Source organism: Myodes glareolus, chromosome 3, assembly GCF_982192425.1.
Source record: "Myodes glareolus chromosome 3, mMyoGla1.1, whole genome shotgun sequence".
NCBI classification, from domain to species: domain Eukaryota; kingdom Metazoa; phylum Chordata; class Mammalia; order Rodentia; family Cricetidae; genus Myodes; species Myodes glareolus.
In genome coordinates this window covers 124,748,932-124,763,024 of record NC_142028.1, presented here as the reverse complement: position 1 = coordinate 124,763,024, position 14,093 = coordinate 124,748,932, and the positions used below count along the sequence as shown (strand labels likewise).

At 42.7% G+C, this 14,093-nt stretch overlaps 1 protein-coding gene across 4 annotated transcripts in view; it reads right to left on the bottom strand.

The window, feature by feature from the left end:
• The window catches only part of Astn2 (astrotactin 2), a 979,028-nt gene that overhangs the window by 772,631 nt on the left and 192,304 nt on the right, over positions 1 to 14,093 (bottom strand). For 3 of the 4 annotated variants that reach the window (XM_048459341.3, XM_085686116.2, XM_085686117.2), the window contains exon 3: positions 3,049 to 3,433. In XM_048459341.3, the coding sequence (XP_048315298.3) occupies positions 3,049 to 3,433 (385 nt within the window). Of the gene's footprint in view, positions 1 to 3,048; positions 3,434 to 14,093 lie in introns of those variants that run through there. The other variant, XM_087904947.1, reaches the window with a different exon arrangement.

Below are 14,093 nucleotides of genomic sequence, written 5' to 3'. Positions count from 1 at the left end.
CTCTCTTAGAACAGAAGGGGGAGGGAAGAAGGGTGATTGGGGGAGCAGAAAGGAAATGGGAGGAGGGAAGGAAGTGGAAATTTTTAATGGTCTTATTTATAAAGCAATAAAAAATAAATAATAAAAATAAGAAAAAAATAATCAAAGCATCACAGAACGATCACCTCACAAACTCTCACCAGCCAACAAACATCCCATCAGTGTATGGAGATCAAACACAATGCCAGTACTGACAGGAGAAAGATTTGGAGAGTACCATGTGCTGGCTGGGTTCACCGCTCAGGGACACCACTAGCATTTACGGGCATCAGAAAAACATTTCCATTTCTAACAGTGGATACAGTATATCAGTGCATCCCATTTGAACATCAGTCCTCAGTATCCTTGAGCCATGAAACCACAAGAAGTTATCACTTTAAAAGTGTCTCCCTTCAGTTTCCATACTGCTTCTTGCAAACGCGTATTTGAGCTCAAAAGGAGGTTGGTACAACTCAGTTGGACTGAGACAATATAATGCCCAAGGCAAGTTTCAAGAATAAAATGTGCATATAGAATTACCTCTGGCAATATAATTTCAAAAGACTGTTGAATCACTTTTTGCATCCCTAATACTTTTTTTATAATTATATATACTTATGGAGGATAGTATGGTGATTCCACACAGGTATACAGTGTACAATGATAAAACAGAATAATTTATATTTCTTTTTCCTTGATGATTTATTTTTTGAGTTTGGAACCTTAAAACAATTTTCTGCTAGTTTTTCGTAAATGCTTTATGAATGCTTGCAACTTATAATTAACCCATGTTACTTAAAACACTGAAGCCTATTCCTATTCCTTAACTTCATTATGATATTCAGTGCCCACGGTTTGCCCATCTCTGCATGTTGTTCATACTTTGTACCTTCTAAAGAACAGATTTTCATTGTTCTCTCTATAGATCACCAGAGGCAACATAGCGCAGGTTTGAACTGCACTGATGTGGCTAGATCTCTGTGGAATTGTCCATCTCTGGCACATGAAGGAAAGCTTGTGAACTCAGAACCATACTGCTGAGGAACAGCTTCTGGCATTTGCCTCCTCAAGGACAGATGGAATTCTTTGTGATGTTGAGACAAATCATATCTAATAAGATTTTTGTTTGCTTCATTTTTAAGATATTTGGCTAGTAAACTGAGGGGTGAAAGCAGGGACCCCTTTGCCTCCTGTACTCTACTCCACTGCTTAATTTTCAGGAATCAAGTACTCATTTTACTTTCAACTGGCATTTTCAACACTGATGTTTAAATCTCAGAGACTCTGAGAATAGTTTTTTTTTTTTTTTTTGTCTAAAAGAGTTCTGTTTGAAAAACAGACAAACACAAATAATGAAGGAAGGGTCACCTCTAAGAGGTGGGAGATCTCAAAGACACAGGTACTAGGATATCTTAGTAACTAAGTTCACTGGAACCCTCCCGTGACTTCTCAGCAGTCAGTCCAATCCAGCACTATTCTGTCTTTTACTGTGACAGTCCTAATAGTCAGCCTCTCCTTTCCTTTTTCAGGAGCTAAATTGTGTGAAACCTGGAATGAACACATTATCCATTTTAAGAAGCACAAAGCTTGGGAAAAACCAGTACCACAGAGAAATGGACAAGAAGCACAAAGCTTGGGAAAAACCAGTACCACAGAGAAATGGACAATCAGTTGGATGTCCTATGATCCACCCTGTTCATGCATGACTGACAAGAAGATACATTATACAGTGAAAGATGCTTCAATTCCTAAATGATTGGGGGCCTGGATCTCTGCTCTCAGCCCTGCCACATCCTGGCTGTGCAGCATGGAGAGACCTGGGGCTCTATTCAAGCTTTGGATTTTGTTTCTTAACCATTCCCCCCTGTGACTTGGGTCCAGGAAGAATCCCACCATGCTATCTGAGGACAGGAGAGAGGTCTGCCTTCCACATTTCTGTCCTAGGTCTAATACAGTGTCTGTCCCGTTGGAACCACTTCAAAGAGAGATGAAATGAGTAACATCAATATCAAGCAGGTGGCGGGGGAGGGGGGGCAAATCCTAGACTTCCCATGTTTTTACTCATTGAAGCCTCCCAGCCCCTCTTCAAAGCAGAACACTTGCAGCCATACTATCGGGTGGGAGAGGAATGTGTCACTTGCCTAGGTTCCCAGAATTGGCAGTACTGCAATGTTAATTCTGTTTCTACTGTGGTGCCATGCTTTAAGTGCAGACTCCATTACAATGTGCTATCTCCATTCTAGGGAGAGCAGGAGAGGGGGAAGGAGGGGGCAAGGAAGGACATAGAGAGAAGAAGAAAGTAAACAAGACTATTAGTGGTGACCTGTTTTATTCCCCTTAAAGATGTTATCTGTTTTCCATGCTGGAGAGTATGTTGGGGTGTGGGCTACGTCATTAAGCCGGAGGAAAGTGAAAATTCTATTTTCCTCACACTGGAACATTCCCAGCTGGACAAAAAAAAATGGCGTTAGCTTAGGTGTCACACTCTAAGATGTGAAAAATGAAAATCTCCATCCGGAAGACAGCTCCAGGATGGAGAAATGTCTGACATGGGCTTCACTGGGAAAGGCTAAGGAGGCCGATTTACAGAAGCAGTGGGCACTTCCTATTTTTCTTTTGTCTGAATTCCCAATGTATTTCTTGGAGTAAGAAAATCAACCTCACTTTCTTTACAGGCAAGAGGGACAAGAACAGTTTTCAAGCCCCACAGAAGAAAACACAAAACCTTCTAAGAAGAATGTGCAGAAATGGGCCATAGTTTCAGCAGTGAGAAGACTGTCAAGGCAGGCAGTAAAGAAACACTCAGAGGTATAGGAAAGTGAACCCTGATGCGCTCAAAAGTCCAGTTACTGACTCTTTAGTTCTGTCATTGAAGAAGAACCAAAAGAGATAGAGTATAATAACAGAGCAGAGAGAGAAGTCTAAGATTCGCAAAGTTTGATGGGAAGACCCTGCTTATGTCCCCAAACCCTGCACCTCTCTTCATGCCCCAGACTGCCCCAGGAAAGACAAAATGCTAAAGGGGCTCACCTTTCTTCTCAAAGTCCACTTTCTCTTCTCCTGCCCGGCCCAAGCTGTCCAGGGCATGGGTCATCTGGCTGCCGAATTCATCCTCACGTGAGACATGGTTGGTCCGCCTGGGTGGGTCCTCCTCCTCTTCATAGTCGTAGTCATCCAGGATGGGGGTCTCCCGGATGGGTACACCAATGACTGAGTTGTGTGCCTGAAGCCTGGAGGAACGGAAGCTCTCCCTGGCCTGAGGGCCCAGCAGCACTGAAGGGATATAGTGAATCTCATGAGTGGCTTCGGTGCTTGCGCTCTTCTGGGGGATGCGCCGGCGCTTCTGCCAGCGCCGCTGGGCATATAGTGCCACTGTGAACACTAGCAACAGGAGCAGCAGTGCGATGAGTCCACCCTGGAGGAGGAAGAAAGAAAAGCACAGATATGCGCCATTGGTTTGTTGTTTGTAGGGTAGACTGCTTTCCTATCTGTCTAACTTAGCCAGGGGTCTACATATCTCAAAAGTTGTTGTTTTATAGCTAGAGAGACACTACTTCCCAGGCCAGCTTTTTTTTGTCAACAAACCATGAGGCTTTGAGGAAACAGTTTGACTTCTCTATGCTTTCATTCCCCAGTCACCAAGGATGAGTAAGAGTCTCATTGCTAATAGCCATGTTAGAACCATCTTGCTTGTTAAATGCAGGTGGCTGCCTTCCTCCTCTTCCAGCTATGCAGCCCCAGGACAATCCATCAAGTTCTCTCAGCCTTATTTTATTACCTACACAATGAGTTCCCCAAGGGCTTAAGCAGTAGTAACATTCCATACACCCCATTACAACCTTAACACAGTATTAGATTGCATTATCAAATCCAAACATTTCTAAGGTTTATATTGTGTTCCTCTGTTCAGACCTTCAGTCTTTGATTTTCAAGAAGGGTCCTGGGACAAAGTCGGTGCTTAAAAATGTTGTAGAACAAATGAATAAGCAGGTGAATGGAGGCAAAGCTTTGTAAGGCTCCTTTAATCAGAAACTGAGAGTAAACTGATGTTAATTTATCTTTAGCCCCACCCACCTCTGCATATGATGCATTACTGAGAAATATGGCGGTGCCATGTCTACAAGTGTAACTAAACTGACTTGCAAAATTTAGGAAATGATCTGGTCTATGAGTTTCTAAGGGGAAACTATTCCCAAATTACATTTATCTCCCTAGTCTCTGCCAACGATGGACAGCAGGTGTCTTAGAGTCTCCTCTAGTCTCCACAATGCCAGAAAAACCTGCACTGGAGTTATCACTCGCTCTTTCCTTGCTTTGTATCATGTTCCACGCTTTGGAGATGAGGTACCACTCTGTTCAGTTCTGCTGGTGTGATACCCACACAGGGAGAAGGTTATCCTGGTTATATGTAAAGTGGGCGAAGTGTGGAAATTGGATTGGAACCTTATGCTTACTAATTCATTTTGTGTGTTTTTGTTTCTTAATTCTAAAGATTATATTCTTTCCATTTCATTCAAGCAGTTAGACCATAATCTTAGTGCAGGCACAACCAAGTCCTATTCACTATAGCTTGTCACCAAGGAATCAGAAATTAACCTTGAACACAGCATCGTGAGAGGGGGTGACTGCAGTGGATACTATTAAGACATATTACTGTCTTCTCACAGATGTGGTTCTGACATCTTGCTGACTACACACACAATTAAAACTATAATTTTCTTTTATAAAAGGCCCAAAAACTCATCATTGCAAAAGTTGTATCATCTCCCAAAGGGGCTGGGGCTCAAAAGTAGCTAATAATAAGTTTGGGATGGGAGCATTGGAAGAAAACTGACATCAAGGCTTGACATTGGCAGTGATCTACATTAAGGTCTCAAAGAATATTTCCCTAGATATCAGAACTTAGAAACCAGTAAGACAAATTAAACATATCTGCAGTACATATTTTATGTAGATATGCATATGTATAATTTTTCAAGTGTATGTGAAATGTGTGAGTCAAAAGCTTCTTTGTAAAGGAGATGAGATGAGAGCTGACGGGTGTGGAGAACTCACCAGAAACTGGCAGATGGTAGGCAGGAGACATAAATGTTCTCAGTCATGGCAACTACAGGGTTCGTGGACAAAATCTAAAATGTGCCAAAATGCTCACTACATACTGGAGGACTGTGCATTAGCATAGGGACCATGAGAGACCACTGCTATACCATTGTCTCATTCGGACAATCTGCTCATGAAAGGAAGATGAGTGACTCCTCAGTGAGAAATAGTGTGCTGAGTCACCAGCAATGGCTAAGGATGCTATCCATATGCCAAGGGGGCCACATTCCTACTCCAGCTTCTTTCACCAGAGACAAGTAGAGAAAAAGGAAGAGCAATCGATGTATCAGCAGAGCTGGGCCATTCAGGTCCTGAGCACACAGCAGGAGCAAACCCAGACCCTGATGACTGGAAAATCTTTCAGAGTAAAGCAGGAGCCATGGAGGGAGGGAGACATGAGGTGCCGAGGACTGTGGGTTTTTATAAAACAAGTCAAGAAGATGCCAAGGCTCAGGACTGTTACACTGAGCCCATTTGGTCTCAGGGTCAACTAGATCCCAAATCTACTTTGAGGGGGGAATATCTTAGGTCTTTTTAAAGGTAAATAGGTATGGATTATGGCCGAAAATTCCAGGAAAAACACAATAGTCTATTAGTTAGCAGATGCTTTGCATGAATCTGAAAGTGCACAAAGTAAGGACAAAGATTTACTTCTTTATGGGTCTGGAAACTTCACCGTGCTCTGGGGGTGAGAGGAGGGAAGAGATAAAAGAGAAAAAGTGGATCTTCCAAGCCCCCTCTCTTCTGGAATCTTCTTTCCTTGGGTATCTCTCTGCAGGATCATACAACTTTCTCTATTTAGTTTCTGAGAATGGACCACAGATTCCCCAGGAGAGGCCAACGAGGATGAGGGCATAGAGGGGTGCGATGTGAAAATGCTGTGTCCTGGCCTTGTGATGTTCTGATTCCCTGCTTGCTGATGGCTGTGACAAGTCTGTTTACCTCCTGGGCTTCCAATAGGCTCCTTTGCAAATGATTATTCCCATTGTAAAGAATTGTGCTAAAAAGTAAAAAAGACGAGACGCGGTGTGAGTTTAAGGTCTCCGCCAAAGAAAGAAGCCTCCTTCACTTAGTTTCTCTATTCCTCCACTCTATCCAGTCACAGGATAACACCCAGCCTGGCACTCAGTAACCTTCACGACTGGGCTCCTGCTTCCTTCACATGCTTCCATTCTCGGCAAGACTCATCTGTCCTGCCTGGAATTGCTCACCCTAGAACAAACTGACTGGTTAGCCTGTCCCCATAATATGATGACCCCTTATGCCAACTCATTGACTCTCCACCTAAAGTAATCTTTCACTTAACAAAGTGCAGTGAATAAGGAAGCCCGAGTAGCATGCTCTCATGGAATCTTAAGAGGTGACTTCATTTGGTAATTGGAACTTTGTAGATGTGATTAGTTAAGATGAGAGCATATGAAATTACAAAGGACCCTAAACAAAATGCCTTCTGTCTTTTTAAGAGGAGAGAATACAGAGGCATGAACCTATAGAAAGAAGGTAAGGTGAACACAAAGACAGAGATTAGAGTGACCTAGTTACAGGCAAAGAATACTACTGGTCCATGGGCCTTTGTTCACAATCTGGAGCAGCCTCTCTAACAGAGCTTCCGGAATCAGTGGCCCTGTTGGCATTTGCTTGAGCTATGAGAGAATGGCTTTATTTGGCTCTAAGCCACCTAGCTTATGACAGTTGGTTGTAGGAGCAGCAGGAAGCTGACGTGCTCATTGTGAGCCCCCAGCTTTCAGTTTAGAGATTACGTCTTCTGAGGACATCTCATTGACTCTATATCACCATGAATAAGCACTTGATAAAGCAAGGAAGGGAAGAGGAAATATTTATTTTGCTGATAGTTTCAGTCCATTACATATTGTGGCATTGGAGAAGAGACAGAGAAAATGCAAGATCTATTGTTTGCCCCCTCTTTCATTCTATCTAACCCATGGGATAGTGCTACAACATTTCAGATGAGTCTTTTACCACTGCATTAAACCTCTTCAGAAACACACTCAAAAATACAGAGAGAGGTATGTTGTATACACACATTCTCAGGCTTATCGATCTGTGATTCACATGAACCATCACAGGATCTTTGCCTCTTCCTTCCTCTCAAAGTCTTTCAGGGCTACCATTTATCTGACTCCACTGCCGCCGGCAGATCATCTGCCTGGCCAGCTTTCCAGTCCAGGTTCTGAAATGCTATTTGCCAGTATTTGGTGCATTGATGGTACAGAAATTGCAAGAAACACACAGGTGCCTAAAACCCTCACTGACACATCAGAAAAATGCAAATACAAGACCCTGTCTCTAGCTCTAACCACAGCAGGCATGGAGCTCCTGGTGATAATCTGTATGACCCCTTAGCAGCTTTGCTTTTCCTCTGAGCACCTTCACCGAGTTTGCTTACACAAACAATATTAACACTCATAAATTGCTGAGTCTAAAAGCCGGCACTCCCAACACCCTACCAACAGAACCCTCAGAGAAGGCAGAGTTAGTAGGCTTTCAGCCTGGCTTCGTTTTCATCTACTTTCTGTGTTAAAATATCCAGACATGGCAGAAGAAGCAAGAGAAAGGAAAGAGGAGGCTAATGTGGAAAACGCTTTATTTGACAATGTGTCATTCGGAAACTGATTATTTCTGTCTCCAGCCTTTTTAATATTCCCTCACAATGGCCAAGCCGCCAGGGGATTTTGTATTCTAAGACTGGATTTATAATACTCTGTTCAGCAGTGATAAGAGCACGGGCCTTTAATCCTCAGGGCTGTGAACATGCATATTCTCCCAAGTAATGTCCTTCCCTTCTTGCCACTTGTTTCTGGTCCCTGGCAGCCAGCCCCGTGATAGCTTTGGGCAGGTGACCCATAGGATGTTCTTTTTGGCCAGATGCCTAGTGACAAAGTTAGTTTGGTAGCAAGGCACAGGCCTCCAGGTTGTCTGAGAAGTCCCTCTGGGGCATCAGTCTATGCATAAGCTGAGGATTGTAAGAAAATAGTCTGACCCTTTCATAGGGCAGATAAGGAAAGTGCTTCTGTTACTGAAAAGAAAAAAGAGAGTGATTTGGCCAAGATCACAGCATGTCCACAAAGGTTTCAAAGGCAGAGTTTATAGTCAGTATCCACCAAAGCTGCTAATAAGCTTGTCAATCAGGAAAATTTGCTTAATGAAAGAGGTTCGGTGACCTTCCATTTTCCTCCAGTTTGCATTAATTTTCATTGTGATCCTTCTGATGAGTGTCGAGTGATCTTGGATTTACCTCCCTTCTTCTGTAACTTTCATTTTCCTACCACAGTGAATGCTGCGCTAGACACAGATCCAATTCATCCCCCATCGACTCAGTTGGGAGTCTGGTGGTATCAAGTTCAAGTACTTGTCACACAGGTCTTCATTTTTAGGAGTAACCTAGGCTCCAATGTACACTTTTGAGATTCTCATGAGGACTCAGTAGATTTTAATTTTGATGTAGGCTGGTAAAAAGATGCTGTGAACTACAGAATGATCACATTGAGTGTAGCAGAGAGACAGAAATCAAGGAGGCCACCAAGGTTTCTGATGGCACGTTTAAACAGTAGTTTTTATATGGGATAAATTTGTGCCCCTGGAGTTATTTGGAAATGGGATAACTGTGATTTTCGCAGCTGGGGTACGAATAGGGTTGCTGTTATCATCTAGTGAGGAGTGAGCAGAGGCGAGAAAAATTAACTAAATGTACAGGAAAGTCATGTAAAAAACTCAACTGGTTCAAAGTACATTGGTCATTGATACCAGCAACTGAGAGCCCCAGATCTAAGAGAGATTATGAAAACTGAAACAAAGGCAGTGGAGGTGGGCAGTCAACTACTTAACAACTGTGGTTGATATAAGACATATACAACAGAATAGAAAGACAAGACAGGGGAAGAAGAAAGTACCAATGATGACAATGAGGTCTGGATTCTGTCATTGGCCCAGAGAAAGACCTGTCTAAGTATTAATGACTTCCTGAGTAAAATACCCTTGATTATGCAAGATCTTCGCCCATAATAGAATGAAAGATGTGTTTATGCATAAACAATAATTAACTAAAAGAAGATAAATGCACATTGAAAGACAATGTGTTGCATGAAAATACTTATACAAATTCACATCTGTAGCTACATACCCATACCCCTCTGCATGTATATAATTAGTTACATTTATCTACATTTATTTCTTTGCCTCTAGGGATATAATGGTTGACCTGTTTAAGAAGGCCTCATTAAAGAAAATAAAAAGTATTTTCTTTTAAACAAGTCACCGATTTATCATGTATGTCTTAGATGCATATTTTATTTCCCAAGACAATGCCAAAGGGGGAAAAGGCAGAAACACTGGTTCTTTGGAATGTATTCCTTTTCCACCTACTGCCTTCCAGTTTAAATGTCAATAATCATCTTTAGGTCACATCAGAAAAGGAGCTAAATATTCGCACAATCTGAATCCTGTAACAATCCAAAGGAGAGCCAGTGAACACTCAGGCCTAATGTCCTGAGCCAGAGCCAATCAGGCTTAGCTAGGACCATGGCTCTACTGTGGTTAATTCACTTACGTTTCTCCCTTTCTCATCTGCAAGCAGGGTTACTAACATGTAACTGAGGAGACATGGGGAGAACACAATGAGATCATACTATACATCACCACATTCAACGCAATGAGCTGCATTTGACAGAGCCAAGGAGATGTAACATCCTTATTGTTGAGTACAAACCTTTTTTCCCTTAAAAATATGAGGCATTGATGAGGTCACTTTTTTTGCCATACGTATTGGTATGAGATAGTCTTGATAGTGTAGCTGCATGCGATACTGCCTCCAGGCTCTGAGGCATGGCCGTGTCCCCTCTTTGGAGTGAGAAGGTAAAACTGCATGCTTTTAAAAATATTCTCACTACCTCTGTATTAATTGGTATATTTTCAGATAGAACCACACAGGCCGATCTGAAACTTGCTTTTTAGTCCAAGTAGGTTTTGAATGTGAGATCTTCCAGCTTCTGCCTGTCCAGTGTTGGGATTATAGATGTGTACCAGCAACACTAACCCAAATGGCCGACAGCAGTCATCCTTGCTAGATGATATTCTAGAAGATTAGAAAGCCAAAATTGGCCTTGGAGACCTTGGGACAGAGGGAAAATCTCTAGGTTTTTCTTTTGCCTCTTTGCCTGGCACCGGAAATCTGGTAAAGGTGCTGCAGAAGGTACACAACTCGCTTTTGCATTCTTGATCACACTGATCCTCTGACTAAAATGCCCCCACCTGATTGTTTTATTTAGTCCTTTAAGGCTTAACTCCAGAGTCACGGGTTCTCTAAAACATACTTTCTCTGGCTGGGTCAAGTGCCCACTTGCTCTTCCCACTGACTCATGCCTGTCTATAATAGAGCATGGGAAATTGTAGTGCAACTTGCATGCAGCTTGCTCCCTTAAGCAGACCCTTAATCAGCTATGTATTTCTCAGGATGTGTCTCAGGTCTGACAGTGAGTAGGTGTCATTATGCACCTACTTTATTTCTATTCCGAGAACCAATGAATGGAAGCGTCAGGTTTTATTTCATTTTTTCAGAATGAGTGTGAATGGTTCATGGCACCTAGAGTAGATCGTTGAAAGAAAGAATGAATGAGTCCATTATGAATGCCTCTCTGGGGCTCGATGGCTGAGGTACACCTACAGCTGTCTGGCAATTCTCCATCTAAACGTAATGGAGAGCAGAGGATAATTCACACAGGCCATTTAACATAAATCAGTACCCCAGTCCCCACCCTTAGGTGGCCCCTCGAGCTCTGTCAGATCCTACTCGCAAGGATGAGTAATGGAGAGGGTAGGAGACAGAGGGATTCATTCTCCTCCCATTCTTTTAGTCACTGAGATAAGCAAACAGACACTAGGGTCAGGGAGGGGCTCTGCCCAAATTCCTAGATCTGGTCATTCTCTGCACTGCTTTAGCACATCTGGAAACAGACAGAGTCAAGTTCACGTTGTCTTGATGTTGTTTGTCACCTTTCCAGTGTTGTGACCTTAGGAAAGTCTATGATGCTCAGTTTCCCCAGCTCTAACTTGGGAATAGTGACACTCACCCAAATGAGTTGTGGGAGAGACAGACAGCTAAAATGACACTATGTTTTCCACTTTGAGATAAGATCACACAATGTTGCCTAACTTTACCCTGGAGCTCACTGTGTGTTACCCATGCTGGCCTCAAGCTCACAACCCTCCTGTTCAAGGTCTTAATGTAACACCTTGTTGCTATATCCCAACTCTGTGCCAAACTGTTTGCCTGGATTTAGAAATGCACAGATTTGCCTTTGAAAAAGTTGCAGTTGTTTGGGGGAATAGATATGCAAGAAGATAATTACTACCATACACAGCTGGATAAAATCTATGCCGGGGGAAACAGTGAGGAGCAAAGAGTTTCCCACAGCTTCCAGTGCAAATCATAGAGGGAGTAGAAATAAAATACACTTCCTTGGAACTCCAATTAAAGACAAATTAAAAGGGAGGAGAGCTACCCATTCAATCAAGTACTTTCCCACCCAAAAGAGGACTGAATTGCTAGAGAGCCCACTGAGCAACACAGTAGGCAAGAGTTGCCATGTCCTCACTGTCATTTACCAATTGGAAAGCCCTAGGTAGTCAATGCATTTTCTGGAGCCTCTGCTCTTTCAGTTGAAAGCGAAAGACAATAGTCTCCACTGAATGACAGCACTCTGAAGATTAACTGCGCAACTGCACAAAGAGGATCTAACACACCACTGCTCACGGAATGATGGTGTCATGAGTTCTGGCTTAGGAAAAAATGCACTGAAGCAGGAATCAGAAACCCTAGTCTGTCCCTTGTCCCTTAAAAACTAAAGAAACCAACAAAAAATCCACACCTCACATTCATGATTGTTTAGGATACATAAACTCGACGGCTGCAGCAGCCAAATAGGTTAGGCATCCTTAACTTCATTTAGCAATTGAGGATACTAAGCCTCCAACAGGGCACTCTGCCCGAGGTTGCAGGGTTGGTTATTGTCAGAGAACACATTTGCTTTTAGAGTCCAAATCCATGTGCTGTTACTATCCTGGAACTGTCACCATCAGAGAGAAGATGCTGAGAAGGGGGTGATGAGAATAGCCTTCATCCTTCATCTCAGTGAAGACTCCCAAGTCTACGAAGAGATGCCTCCCTATGCCAACCGTCAGCACTACACCAACTATAGAGATTCCTGAGGTAGCATTGTAGTCTAGAACTCAAAGTCAAGGCATGGAAAGTAAGTTTCCTACGGACGAGGTCTTTAAAAATCATAATATACAAAGTCTTGGTATGGCCCCAAGGCAGGGGAGGGACCTGCAACTGGGACTCTGTTCATGAGCCTTTTCTTCTCACTGTAGCCACTTCTAATAGAGCCCTCACCTTCACTCAATTCCAAGACTTCTCTCCACTATCCCACTACTTTTCCCTACACTTGGTTACATTCCATGCTGATGTGCTCAATGTTTTGTGACCCAATAGGAATGAAATTTTAATTACTAATAAATGGTAATGATTTATTTTCTTCTTAAGAATAAAGAATAACTCTTAGTACACTGTTGACTTTTAACAAACACTTTTGGATAGTTATGAAGGATAGATGAATGAATGAATGAATGAATGAATGAATAAATGAATGAATGAATAGGTAGATGGTTCTCTAAATAGTCTGTTAGCCCCTTGAGCCCAGGGATGTTCCTAAACTATTTCAGAATCCTATGTTCAGTTAGAGACCAGACATATTTAAAGAACAAAAAAATAATGTTTTTAATTTCCTATTGATTTTTGGAAAACCAATGCACACTATGGGAATAATTAAGAGGCAAACTATTTACATTTAGCTAGTCTCTGATGTTTGAGAAAAAGAAACAAATCAAAACTTGGTCCAAACTCCAAACTTTACAAACTACTGCAGCTCCAGTATGGAAATACTGGAGCACTTCATGAAAGAGGCCAACCAGGATATAGCTCAAAAGTACTGAATTTGGGTCTAAATCCAAGCTGATGGGCTATAAAGCTCTGGGACAGCCTCTTTATTTTAAGCCTTGCTGTTGTCACCTTCTTTTCCGTGGTATACATATAAATTCATATGTGCAGATAGATGTTAGAAGGTGGCACTCAGAATCATCGTATATCCTGAGACAGGGTCACTTGAACACAGAGCATGCTAATTAAGCAAACTGACACAGCCCCTTGTTCTAGGGATGCCATGTCTCTGACCTCTGGGTGTTGAGGTTCGGTGTGGATTGCCATACCCACCTGTCATCTAGGTGAATGATAGGAAACTAAACTCCAGTCGTCAAGGACTCTGTTTGTTTGGCCCTTGCTCCAGTCCTGCCACCTTGATTATGTACGCAACGAATCCCCGGCCTCTGATTTTGCTTATAAAATAACTGTATGCTGCAGAACGATTTGTATACAATGTCGAGTGCAGAAACTGTCATGAAAGGGAGAGGACTCTAAACAGCACCACTCGCTAACTCTGGCAGAGACAACTGCAACCACCACAGCAATGCCACATATCTGCAGGATTGCCACTGCGGCCGGTGCTTCCATCATCCGTCCACCAAGCTGCTTCAAAACCTATTACCAGTCACACAAAAGTTGTCTTTTCAGAGGTGCACTTTTCCTGCCATTTTTTTAGCCATTGGTGATGGAACTGTCAATTGTCATAAAGACCTCAGGATCTCCCCCACTGAGACTGATCAGGAAATCCCCAGGACTGTGAGTTATCAGGGGCAGAGAGTCAAGCATTAGATGCCCAGGAATAGGAAGGAATAGGAAGACAACAGACTCAATAGGACGCCAGTGTGTACACTGACAGGAACAGGGGCAAAGGTTGTCCCCATTCCTGATGGAAGGGTGGGGATGCTTCACTCTTTCCTCCCCACCTTCCTGATTTGATCTCCCAACTTAAAGCAAAACAGAACAAACAAAACAGAGCTTACAA